At 46.1% G+C, this 13441-nt stretch overlaps 1 protein-coding gene across 2 annotated transcripts in view; it reads left to right on the top strand.

Annotated features, from left to right (window-relative positions):
* The window catches only part of BTBD11 (BTB domain containing 11), a 180696-nt gene that overhangs the window by 145170 nt on the left and 22085 nt on the right, over window positions 1-13441 (top strand). For both annotated transcript variants that reach the window (XM_032105398.1, XM_032105399.1), the window contains 2 exons: window positions 205-425; window positions 1843-2021. In XM_032105398.1, coding sequence (XP_031961289.1) covers window positions 205-425; window positions 1843-2021 — 400 coding nt within the window. The remainder of the gene's footprint in view (window positions 1-204; window positions 426-1842; window positions 2022-13441) is intronic.

Genomic DNA, 13441 nt, shown 5'->3' on the forward strand with positions numbered 1-13441 from the left:
TGGGCTAGCAGGAGCTGTGCTTGCCTTGGGTCTGCTCTCAGCTGGTTCTGCCATTAGCTGGAGTAATTTCCTGGGCAGGTGTCCTAACTTGCCACATCACAGCAAGTATGCCTAGTGCAGTGAAAGCCTGGCCACTGACTCTTCTCTCCCTTTCCTCTCCTCTCCTGCCCTCTCTCCCTTGGTCTGTCATGCTGTGATTGACAGGAACGTTTTCCGCAAGCTGCTTGCTCAGCCGGAGAAGGAGAAGAGCGATATCCTGTCGCTGGAGGAGATCCTGGCTGAGGGGACGGACTTGCCCGACTCGGCAGCGGCTCCGCTCTGCGCCAGCCGCAACAGCAAGGCCAAGCTGAAGGCCCTGAAGGAGGCCATGTACCACAGCGCCGAGCACGGCTACGTGGATGTCACCATCGACATCCGCAGCATAGGTCAGTCCTGGGCTCCTTCCTCTTCTTCATCCAGGGAAGGGCCACTGTAAGAAACAGGTCCCTCTTGATGGGCTCTTGCTTAAACCAACCATGGTCACATCTTCCTCAACTCTTTTGGAATAGAAGGTGATGGAGATCTGACAGGTTCCCAGCCTGTTCCAGCTCCACAGCAGACCCTGTTCAGAGGCCAGTGGCTTTTTTCTGCAGGACATAGTGGTTTCCACCAGGAGCTATCTGCCCTGCTGCATGGCAGAGTGTAGGTAAGGCTCTGGGGCAGTGTTCAGCTGTCATGGGCCACCTCCAGCTGCTTCTCTTTTGCACTCTACTGTAAAGCAGCCCATCATTAAAACAACTTTATTTTCTGAGACTCCAAAGGCAGGAGCAGGGAACTGACTCCTTCGTATGCCAGCTCTGCCAGTGAGGGATTTGAACATCGTGCCAGCCTGCTGGGAAGTTGCTTCTGCCTGTGGGGAGGGTGGTTGTGTGGTGCAGAGGGAAATCGATCTCGACTGTGTATTTACCATCCCCATTCGTCTGTTCACAGAGAGAGAGACCCGAGTGTCTGGTGTGCCTCTGCCTGGGGCAGTGCTCCAGCCCTGGGGACATGGGGCGTGGGTCAGGGTGTGCAGTGGGCTGTGCAGGCAAAGATCTGGAGATGAACGAGAGGAGAGTGGCAGGGGTGCTCTCCAGACATTGAACATTTTCTGACAGGGAAGGAAAAACCTTCACTTGCCAAACACCAGGCTTGTATTTCCTTCCACTCCATTCTGTGAGAGCAGAAAGTAGGTCACATCCAGCCTGATGCCTGCAGAGGTACATTAGCTCCATGTGCTTTCTCACTCAGGGCATGGGAGCAGTTCCCTTTAACTTCCTGGAGAGTGGTTCTGCCACGACAATCTGCTTGAAAGGGCTGATCTGCTTAACTTGCCCAGTGCTCTTTAGGGAAAGTATTAATGATCAGGAGAGGACATGGGGTATCACTTAAAGTAAGTTTTAATCTGAAGACCACCAATTTGAATCCAGGTAGGTAGTGACCAAAATCAGGGGTTTTTACCATTTAATGGCTCTCCAAGGCCACATTTAAACAAATGAGCTAGTGTAAATCTAGTTTCCAAAAGGCTTTTGCAACGCAGAACCCCACAGCAATTACCACAAATTGGCAGTCTCAGCAGAGAAGCTGAAGGCAAGATGAGCAGAGAGACCACAGTCTTCTCTTAGCATTTGGAGGAAAGCCTCTGTGCATTAGCTCTGGGATGTACTGATAACCATCAGCCTTCTCAATTAGGGATAAATAGGAATTTGATTTCTTGAATTATTTGGCAGCTCTTGCTTAAAATCTTAACATAAGTAAAGGTAAAAAAGCAGAGGGGCATGTCCTTGCCTGGAGCTGGGAATGAGCTGTGTCCTCTGTCTGCAGGGGTTCCCTGGACGCTGCACACGTGGCTGGAGTCTCTGCGCACGTCCTTTCAGCAGCACCGACGACCCCTCATCCAGTGCTTGCTCAAGGAGTTCAAGTCCATCCAGGAAGAAGAGTACACTGAGGAGCTTATCACTCAAGGATTGCCTCTGATGTTTGAGATACTGAAGGCCAGCAAGGTAGGATAAATTACGTGTTTTAAAGGAAATCAGCCTTATTTCCATCCTGTAAGACATGAAAGCTTGCGATATTATTTTTGAATAGCTCTCCCAAATGTTATTTAGACTGCCCAGAATTATTATTATCTGTATTATGTATCTCGGGTTCTTTCACTGTGGAAGCATGGGTTATAAACACACAGGCTAATCATTTCTACTAGAACAGCCTAATAACAGGTGCTAACAATAAGCTGGAGAGACAACAGAAGCTGGTGCATAGTGGTGAAATTAAAGTCAAAAGAGTCACGGCAGCATGGCAGAAGTTGTTGATAACCAAACTAATCCAAAGAGTGACTTCACCCAGCTTGTTTTACAGGACCGTACAACGAAGCTAATATTCATGTTTACTTTGGATTTCTTTAGTCTGTCATGACTTTCTCTTCCCTTCATGTGGGATTTGGACTCCCAACCTTGTGAGGAGACCGGTTTCTGCAAGCACAGAACAGGATCATTTCTTAAAGTCTTCTGTGTGAGTGCTTGTACTTGCAGCTTCCCCAGATTTATTCTTTCAGCTGACGTTTTCTTAGCCAGGCAAATCAGACTAGCAGAACCTTTCCAAGGAGGTACCATTGCAAGGGCATGCAAGTATAACAGCAACAGGGATGATCGTGGGGCTGGCAAGGAGAGGAAAATCTCTTACCCAGAGAAGAATTTAAAACTTGTTATAAAACTCTTCTCTACTGGTCCCCCTGACAGTCAGTCACTCCCAAGGAATGCCCAGTCAACTTTTACTGTTACCAGAAAATCACTGTAGTGATGAAAAGCATCAAAATTATTTGGTTGCTGTTCTTTTCCTTCATGCACCACAGTACATGTTGGTATGGTCTTCTAATTGTTAAACTGAATGTAAGTAACTTTTATCACCCAACTCTATGTGTAACAGCAAGGAGCAAATAATTTTTAGCACCTGGAGTAATAGTCTAAAAAAATGTGGAAAGGGTAGAGGTTTTGGTATAGGCACTCAATACTGAAAGGTTCCAGACTTGATATAGCTAGTGATGGCCTACGTGGATTTATTTCTTGTGTCTTGCTACAAAATCAGGCTTGGACTAGAGTCCTTAGCAAATCCTGAATATTTGTTCCAGCATTGTTCTGATTTTTTGCTCCCATGAGCTTTGCCTTTGCAATTAGTTTGTATTGGATGGATATTTATGGAGAATATTTTGAGATAGGTTTTAGGAAATTGTTCCAATTCCTAGGATTTGTAGATTCCTTGTTCTGTACTCACTTGGGTTAATGTATGTTCATCCAGAGACTACCAGCAAAGTGCTGTTTGGTTTGAAAGTTGATAGGAAACTAATCATATTGAAAACTTAACAGAGATTAAGTTTAGGCCTTGTAATCTAGGATGAGGGATGACTTCAACTGCTTTTCGCCTGGGTGGCTGAAACCAAGGCCAGCAATCATCATTAGAATAAGTCATTTACATAGGATTATACCTTTGATACATCTAGGTTTTCCACAGTCTATTGCAGGAGACCTGGAAAAAATAAGACTGCTACCTTCTGCTTTGGGTTTACTTCAAAACCTAAACTATGGAGGGGTAAAACAACTGAAGTATCACAAAAACCCCTCCATGACGAAGAAGAAATCTGTGCTGATCTTTATGCCCCTGGGCCTGGGGGAGCTGCCTGTCTTCATCTATATCCACAAACACACACTCACACAGTGTTTCATAGTCTTAGAAAAAATAATTAATCATTTTGGGACGTTGTAAGGGTTTACAAATTGTCTGCAAATGTTATGAATTATTGTGGCGGTCTTGTCCAAATGGCCTCTTACAAAGCTCTCCCAGACAGAAATGAGGAAAGAGACTATGCAACCCTTTGGAAGGAATCTACATAAATTCATTTGTAGGAGAATGAGCCAATAAAAGTTCTCCCTGGTCACTCCATAGAAGGCAGTTGAGAAAAGCCAAGATTTAAAGGATCTTCTGTTCCCCTTCTCTGGAATGGCTGAGAGCAGAGATTTCTATGTATACCATCAGAATGGAAATCTGCTTTGAGAGGTGCAGAAGGGCCGTAACTGTGGTTCACATCCCTCTCTCTTGACAGCAAACTGTAAAGCTCTGCATTTTGTAGAGCTGTGGAGAGAGGAGCTTGATTTGCCCACACGGACATTCTTTTCCCTGTGGGCTGGAAACTTAGAGAGAGAGATTATGACTCTTGCTAAACATCACAGTCTGGCCCAGTACATTTCCTTAATGAGTTTTTCAGGGCAAAAAGTATAAAATAAGCAACTAGGAAGCAAAGAGCCACTTAGCAGTTCTTGGCTGATGTAAAACAAGATGTCCCATTTGCTACATATTTTGATGCTCGGTGTATTTTAATTGCGTGGCAACTTGCACCTAGTAGAAATGGCATTTTGCGTTCCTATAAATAGTTCCAGCTCTCCCATAATCTCAGAACAATTTACTAATATTAATGAGTTGAGACATGGAAGAAGATCTTATCCTCCCTTCACCAACAGGGAAACTGAGGTAATTAAACAGGCAGATTTTCAGCGTCTCATAGAGTGACAGTCCCAGTCTCAGAAGCTGTGATAACCTGGATAAGTCAGACAGCAATTCATAGTTTTGAGTAATTTGGGCGGAGAAACTCCCCAAACATCACGTGGAAACATAAGGGCAGGTCTCAGGGTAGGAAGCAAGCTTTCTGTCCCCACCTTCTACTTTGTATTGTCGTACGAAATGTTCTTGCAGGTTCCCAGGCCATGCAAATAAAAAGGCCAAATGCTACAGATATGAAAAAATTAAAGAAAATGTAACCAGTACCTACAAGAACAGTGTCAGATATGAGGAATCCCTTTTGTCTTACGGATGGTTTATGAAACGCCTGTTTCTAGGGGATACAGATGTGAGGGTTTGTGTGGGAGCTCTGCCAGCACCGATGCTGGTGTCCTGTAGGGTGGCACTCCATTCCCATCTGTGTGCTGGGATGCTGACAGTAGAAATAAACACAGAAATGCGGTAACACAGAACAGCAACAAAAATTGGAAAGTTAGGCAAAGCTGGCTGAGCTGAAGTCCCTGGGTTTATGGCCTTTCTTCAAGCTGTGAAGTAAGTGGGGGAGAACAGTGTATAGGTTGCACATGGGTTATTCAGTGCTGCACTAAAGCCCTGGAGGAAGTCTTCCAAAAGCACAGACAAAGGCTTGGTACCCGGCTCCTGGTGGCTTCCAGTGGGATGGAGCTCTTTCATTTCCTTTCATCCCTTTAAATGTCTGTATCAGCTGCACCATTGAGAATTGCACGGGGAGTGGGGCAGTAGTGGCATTTCCATGCTGGTGAGGCAGAGCTGTGAGAAGAGACAGAGAATCGCTCTGCAGTCTCTCCCTGCACAGCTCCTGCTGTCCTGCAGTGAGTTTGGGTCGTTACCAAATTAAAGACCAGGGGCAAGCTACTCTGGAAAAAGCAACATCTGTGGCAAAGACGTAGAGAGCTCGGTTTAAGGCACCTCTCCTAAGAGCAAGCAAAACTCAAACCAGGAAAACTCCGACACTAAAAATGTTGATGACACATGATGGTTTTGAGACACTGGATGGGTGGGAAGGGCGCTGCCATTTAGGGATGAATTGAATTTCTTTGGAAGATGAGCACACAAACCTAACCTGCTGGAAGTGGTTTGGACAGGGCTGTGTGAGGCAGAAGCCAGAGTCACTTCTGGGAGTGAGTAGCCCTGAGCTAAACTTTAGCTGCTGTGTAGAGCAGAGTCAAGTCCCTCAAGATTAAAGTGATGCTGGAGATCTTGTTATGGAAGAATGATAGGAAGATACAACTGAATTCCTGCCTGTTGGTATCTGTGTTGTGCTCTTCACGGCCTGGGAAGACTTGCCCAAACTCCTCACTGACATCTTTCCTTTGCCTCCAGCTGAGGTTTGATGTTTGCATTGCCTGACCTTGATTCTGAGCTGGATTGCCCACCTGTCCCGTGTCAGAAGATCATATTTGCCTGAGGAGTGGATATGCCTGAGGAGTGGCCCCCCCAAACAGAGGCTTTTAAAAGAGCTGTGTGGAGGCTGCACCTGGATATAGGGGCTTGTAGTGCCTGAGGTGAGGCTTGCAGGTCAGCTCTTCCGTGTTTGCAGAGATTCTCTTAAGGATAATATGCTGAATGTGCAGGGATGTTTCTTTGTCTTCTGTCTATGAAAATCCTGGAGCTGTTCAGTTTGATCTTGACATTTCCACAACTTGAAAAGAGAGACTCAAACCCCCAACCTTGGAAGTTAAACACATCTGGCCTTTGGAGGAGGTTGGTTTTAGGTTTCTGCTCCAGGGCTTTGCATAAGACTGAATTGTCATTAAATCACCCAGCTCCATCTGTGTAGATGAGCCAGCACCATTGCCAGTTGTATGAGGTCATGAGCCAGTTTCATCCACTGCTTTCTCTGCCTACAGCCATTTACATCAGCTTGTCCTTGGCCTATTTTCTTGAGAAAATATACAGTCTTTAAATTCCAAATAATCTCTCTTACAGCTTTCTCCCTTTCCCCTGTAGGACAGGTAAGGAGCTCTCTGCCATTTCCTTGGATCCTGTGTGGCCATGCATTGCTGAAGTGTATGTGTGAGTCCACATGTGCATTGAGCACGTGTGCTGAAGCGTTGTCTGAAGCTCCTAGAGGTGCTTCACATCAGGAAAATTTGGCTTAGGACTATGAGTATTCCTGCTAGTTATTGTCTCAGACAGAATCAGCTTGAGAAGTCGTAGGAGCGATCCTTCACTGCCATACCTTCATTGCATTCTGCAGCTTTCTCTTCATGCTTCCCATCCATTTCTGTCAGTGATGACATGTTTCTTTTATTTAGTTTAAAATTTAGCCTATTAGTGAGGTGTTGGGCAGCCAGGCTTGTTGAAAGAGGCAGTAAACTACTTCGCAAAGATGTTTCCTCAGAATTTAAAATTCCTGCAGTTTTCCAGCTTTGACAAATGCACCTATAGGCAGCTGAAGAAATGTGCAGGAGTGCACAGGTTCTTTTGGAAGGCTGAGCTGTTTGAATAACAGCCATCAGTGTGGTGTTGACAGTTATCAAGAACAAACAGCAATTCAGAACAATAACCAATTTTAAAATTCCAAAAGGATTCGGGCATGTGGGTATCTTGAGAAATCTAGCCTCTATGGCCTGAAAGCTAAAGTACTCTTTCAGCAGTAACTTCTCCATCTGGAAACGGAAATCTCTTAAAAGGAAAGTTTTGGGGTGTTTTTTTTAAATATATCTTTTCAGAAATAGCCTTTGTCATAGATGCACTAACTACTGAAAAAGTATTTTCATGTCTCCATCAAACAGAAAGCAGCAGGAAAGAGTGAAACATCTGCTATTGTGTTCCAGGAAAACTTTCAGAAGCTGAAGCTTGAGATGAGCATTCTGTTTCTCTGTTGCTGGGGTTTTTTTGGATTTGATTCTTCTAAAACAAATGCTGGGAGAGGTTCCTCAGAGAATGTCAACAGGCTCAGCTCATGCATCTGTTCTACTAAGTCCAGGCATGGTGGTAGCAAACATCAGTATTTCCTCAGGGTCTGCATGTGATCTAGAAAGTGGCACTGGAATACAAAGGAGCTAGAAAATTCCACTTTCTTCCGTTGCTTCGTGATCGGCTGAAATGAACGTTTCAGATGAGCTTGAGTGAAGCTGTGTTTTGCTCTGTGAAGCCAGACTCCCCTGTTCTGCAGGAAGGGCTAAGGCTAGGGAGGAGAGGTGAACCCTACACAGCACTGGGGCAGGCACTGTGTCATAATTATGTCCCAGGGGAAAGTCTGCCCTTGGGAGAATGCTGTGCATGTTTCTGTTACCTGGAAACTATCAGGAAAGACTCCTTTTTGTCTTGTTGAACTGCTTTTCAACAGAAAATTGAGGTTTTATTGTAATTAAAGGTTTCACTGGGATATTTGTTTCCCACATAATATTTTACCTTTCTTGAAAAAATTAGCACCTGAAAATGGAATATTTTGGCTGACAACTGAAATACTTCAGCTGAAGAAAAATGTGGAGTTTCCACAGAGGAGACAGACACACCAAAACCTGCACTAAAAATAACCCTGAAGACATCCCAGGATGCTAAAGGGTTTGCTTATGGATTCTATGGAGTGGCTATTGCCCTTCTGTGTGTCATCTAGTGCCCAGCCTGCACACGGTGATTGATCTTTTGGCTGGGACTTGTGATGATTTTGTTAGTCAGGTTTCACTGTTCTCAAGCAACTGCAGTGATCTGTAGCGTTGCCCATTGTCACTTGTAGCACTTCTGTGTCTGAACAGTTCCGAGTAAGCCGGACCCAGGTTATCCACACATGTACATCCTGCATCCTGCGTGTGAGATGCGAGCGCCAGGTACCGAGTGGCATGTTAATAACCACTGTTAACCCTGTCCTGTGCTTTCATAACACACATTTGGCTTGGTACTAACACAGGTTGGATTTTTTTCCTACCCTCTGCTGCCTTCTAAAATGTTCCCCTGCCAGAGGCAGGAGCCGTTTCTTCATTTACAAGAAATAAATGCCGTGGATGTGACACCTGCCCTTTTCTGGGCTCTCACCCAGGGATTAGACTGTGCCCGTGGATCTGAGCTTTTTACATACAATGCACAGCTGTGCTATAAAGAGCCTTTTGAAAAGGAGGCTTGGCGGCTTTCCCAGAAGGAACGGAAGGGTCCATTTGTGCCTTACCTGTGATTAATTCTTTTCCGTTTGTGCTTGCAGTGGAAGGGCTCGAGCCCAGCACTAACAAAACCCATTTTGTTGCGCAGTTCACTGCCTCTAACTGTAGCTCCAGCCTCTGGGGCTTCCCTCCCTTTCCAACTGTTGACTAATATTAATTATGTGTATGCTGCTTAACCATCTAGGAGTGACCATCTGAAGTGGCATTCAATCAGTTTTGAGGCATTTGGTAAAAGTGAATTATGCAAGAGGACAGTAGCAGGAGCACCTGTGCAAGGATGGAGAAGGTTCTGAGATGGCAAAGAAGGTCTCAGAGTTTGAATCTTCAGGGATGGGGGGAGCAGCAAAAAGCCCTCTGTTACTTCACTCTTTATCATTTTTTTCTGGGAAAGAGGAGCATAAATAGAGGAGTAATTCAGGGTTATCCCAGCATGTCAAGGATGAGTCCTCAATGGGCTCAGGGTATCCTCAGACCCTACCACTGCTGGAACAGGTGTTGGGGACTGCGTGTGAGGTGGGTGACTAGAAACACCACTTCTGTCACTTCGCATTTGGAAGAGAAATGGGTTCTCCCAGCATCCTCAGGACCAGAGAGAAAAGATGTCTTTGCCAGTGCCCCTATTCTCTGAGCAGTGTGGTTTCTCAGTGTGCTGGGGAGATGTGTATTAACAGGCAGACACCGAGCCCAGAAGATTGTTACTTTTTCTGCCTTAATGTGGTGAGCTTTTGGTTTTTGGACTATGTGGTAGAGGAATTTGAGGGCCTGGCAGACTTAGGTTAACAAACAGCATTAATGGAGCTGAGCTGGTAAGGATAATGTCAGTAGAAGAAAACCCTAAAATACTGCTCGGGATTTCAGAGGTAAAGAAAAGAAGCTTGACTTGTTACCGCTGTAGAGGGCAGCCACGTGGAGGTGGTAGGGTGTCTGTGGGCTGGTAAGGAGAACTAGGCAGTGGGGTTTGAGCAGTCTGCAACACACATTTTACCCTGCAGAGTCTGGGGTATAGACACATGTCGTGCACCAGGTACTGGAGAATATTGGCTATGTATTTCCCAGTTGTGTCCAGTACCTTGTAGGAACACATCCCAGAATGGCTATGCTGCGTTGATCCATGTAACCTGGAATGGAGCAAGCTCTCCCAGGGTGTGCGCCGAGGCCTGGAGGAGACTTCCCTGAATCCTGCCATAGACCTTTGTCAGATGGACACTCAGGAAAAAATATCCCTGCGCTCCCCACCCAGGTCTTCACCTCTTCTCAGATCAATCGACAAGGCATCTCTGGTCCAACAACTTGAAAGCCTCCAGCTTTGGTTCAAAAGAATTTATGAATTCCCCCTCACAGTTCAAGTGCATTCAGCAGGACTGGGGAATTCCTTTAGATCTCTGCTGAAGAATGCTTTTAAGTCAGGGGACTGCTTGCATCTACAAAGCAAAGTTGCTTGCTCACCAACCAGCTCTCTGCTGGAAGCACCATCTCCCTCAGAAGACTCTCTGTTGTTCCCTGTTCCCTCTTGCCTATCTGTAAACTACCCCATGGCTAGGTAAATATTTTTATATATCCTGTGCCAAGCTTTCTTCCCCCTCCCACAGAAGAAGATGTGCGTCGGCTCCCTTTGAGTGCAGATGAACGCCCATGTCTGAAGGGAAGCTGGCCTCGCTCCAAGTGTCAGCCTCACACATCCTGGCACAGTGTTTTCCAACATCAAACTGTAGCAAGAAAACAAACTTTGGTTTGCTCCTCCAGTCTTCATATTGCCGCCCACAACTGCTGCAGTGAGCTCCTACAGCTGGGCTTTCACAGTTACACTGATAGGATGAAAGGGTAAACAGGGAAGAATTCTCCATCTTGGTGCTTAAATGAGAGCTTCTGAGCACCTCAGTGTGGGCCCTGTGTGAAGGGGAAGGTTGAATAGGCTGAATATGTCCTCCTGTCTTCCAGAACAATGCTTGTGCCCCGGGTCATGAACTTCTGCAGTTGTTCTCAGTTACTTCACAGGCAGCCCAAGTCCTCCAAGAGCAGGACTTGGCTTAAAAAAGCCAATTTTTTCCCCAGCCATCCAGCTGCAGATAAAGCATCCCTTTTCCCTCTCCTGTTTCTGTCTGGTTTATTGGTAAAAGTCAGCAGAGGCACTGTGGGGAGCAGATCCAGGGCCACAGCCCTGTGAGCTTGGCTGTGTGCTGGGGGTGTGGGAAGCAAACTTGATGTGCTACAATAACTTACCACTCCCCTCCCTTGCTGCTGTTTGTTAGCAATGACTCTGAATAAGCACAGGCTTCAGCTTTCTCACTGAGCAAGTTTTTTGGCCTTTGAGTGGCATGAGATATAACTATTTAATGTTACCAATAGAAGCCAGAAGTCTCCAGCCTCCTCTCTGCCAAATGAGGTCAGTGTTCTGCACTGGAGGTCTGAAACCACTGTCTGATGGCGCTGCTTTCTTTGATGTGTCCATCCTAAGGTCTCTTTTCTCTTTGTCCCATCTGTGTTCCATGTCTTGGGTTTTTAAGCATCTCTCATGTAAATGTACCATATCTTGAGCTAGTTAGAGCTTAGTTTACACCATTTTTTTCACAGTCTTGTGGGCGAAGTGGCTTTTTAATAGGCTCATATCTGCACACCACAGAGTTCGTGCCCAGTTGGTGACCCAGGGAGCAGGCAGCACCTAGCCCGTGTAGGCAGGCTCCCATGAGATTGTCTGCAGGCACAACTGATTCTTTATGTTGGTTGGAGTTACTAGCAGAGATCCCCTTCTCCCACTTCTGTGGCTGAGTTTGGCCTGTCCCTGCCTGGTCTCGGTGCAGCCGGATGTCCTGGTCCAGTCTGGTGAGTTAGGCCTGCAGCTCCTAACAAGGCACTGCGAAGTCAATACCCAGATTTTCCATCAGCACATTCCCACAGGCACCCTGGAAGGAGGAGTTGCATTGTCTTTATTGATGTGTATGTGTGTTTTTATAAAGCTATTGCGTAGGCACAGCTGTGGCTGGGACTGGTGAGTTCATGGAGCCCACTGAAACCTCAGTGACACAGACAGGACCTGTGCACCCCGGCAGATTGGGGAGGGCACTGCCCAGAGCTTTCCTCTTCAGTGCGCTTTGCTTGTGTTCACTGCAGGTAAAGGTGAGCATTGCTTCTCCTCTCCAGAAGCTTCCCTCTGCTCTAACCATGGAATTGTCCCCATCTTCTCATGTGTTTTCTGGCTTCTAGGATCTGCCAGATCCAACCGGGAGCTGCCCTGCTGTAATCAGCATCCCCCCCAGACACACTCCTCCCTGGCTGGACACAGTCCTCCCTGGCTGACTCAGTCGGCCCTGGCACTTCGGCACAGCCCTTCTGAGCAGAGAAGAAAATGCTCTTTCTGCCCTGTCTGTCTAAAGCTTTCCCTCCCAGCCCTCCTGGCAGCTGAGTCACTTCCTTCTTTAAATCTGGCCTTAAATCTTCCTTTTCTCTTTAGCCTGTGATTCACTCCCTTTGTGAGGGCTTTGCAGAGCTCCAGTGGGAGGATGCTGAAGAATGAGATGCTCTGACACCCTCCTTGTGTCAGAGCCACAGTGGTGAGCCCCCCTCTGAAGGCTGGGCCCTGTGCCTGCTAAATGGTGTCTCTCAGTATGAATATTTCTCTTAGTGTTTCTTTCAGTGCTACATCTGACATAGTAATAGGAGCCAACTCGTGCCTGCGGGCAAGTGCGTGTAATTTCCTTTGACATCAGCATGTGCCTGTGAGGGAACAGCTCTACCCCTTCCCACCCTGTTTGATTAGATTCAGTAAGGGAGTCATTACAGCATCTCTGCCACTCCTCCTTGTCACTCCTGGGATTTAAGGAGCACTTCTGAAATGTGCTCAGAGCAAGGAAAGCTTCAATTTCTGCTTCTAAAGCCTGGAGATATTTTTAGTATAATATCTACACTCCTCAAATTTTTGTATTACGAATTTTTTTTGTCCCTCACCTGCTTATTTCCTGGCCTTTGACCCTCTTACGTCTAAGTGTCTTGCCATTTCACAAGTTTCCTGGTGTGGAGAGAATCACCAGCCAACAGGGTAGTTAAAAGATGTCACCATGAATTAACAGTGTGGCACTGCTGAGCTTGTCTAGACTTGCTCCGGTTATCAGCAAAGTGTGGGATAAAATTTGCTATAGCTTTTAAATCCTGTTTTCATCTGGGCCTTAGGTAGTTAAGCATTAAATCCATTTCACTACCCTTACAGCTTAGGCATACAAATTCTCAAGGTGCTCAGGAAAGCATCCTTGAGATGGGGCAGAAAGGGGTAAGGCCAGGGACCAGACCTGGTTTTGTGAGGGTCTGGTGGCTTCCACAGTAGTGCCCACACTGGTGCCAGAGGTGTATTTGGGATTAAATGAGTGGCTGGCTGTGATGCCTCAGTCACTCTGTAAGGGAAGGGTCTGTTTGTGAGACTGCTGCACTTGAAAATGCATGCAGGCTGTGCAGCTGTATCTGTCTGTAGCTCAGGTTTTCCAAGACGTGACCAGTGACCATTGTCTAAAGAGAAAAAAAAAAAAGTCATTTTCCAGTACAGTAAGTCTGCAAATAAAATGAAATCACTGTTGTAAAGGAACTTTGTTTTTGCAGAGGGGACAGGGCTGTGGAATTTGTTAGGCAAAGAAGACTTGTCATCCAAGGAGAAGACTTTTTCATTTAAAATGATTTGTACAGGAGATGTAGCAATCAAGTAAATGAGAGCTGCAGTTTCTGACAAATGCTAATAATCGTAAGCTCTG

This window comes from Corvus moneduloides, chromosome 4 (assembly GCF_009650955.1).
Source record: "Corvus moneduloides isolate bCorMon1 chromosome 4, bCorMon1.pri, whole genome shotgun sequence".
Classification (NCBI taxonomy): domain Eukaryota; kingdom Metazoa; phylum Chordata; class Aves; order Passeriformes; family Corvidae; genus Corvus; species Corvus moneduloides.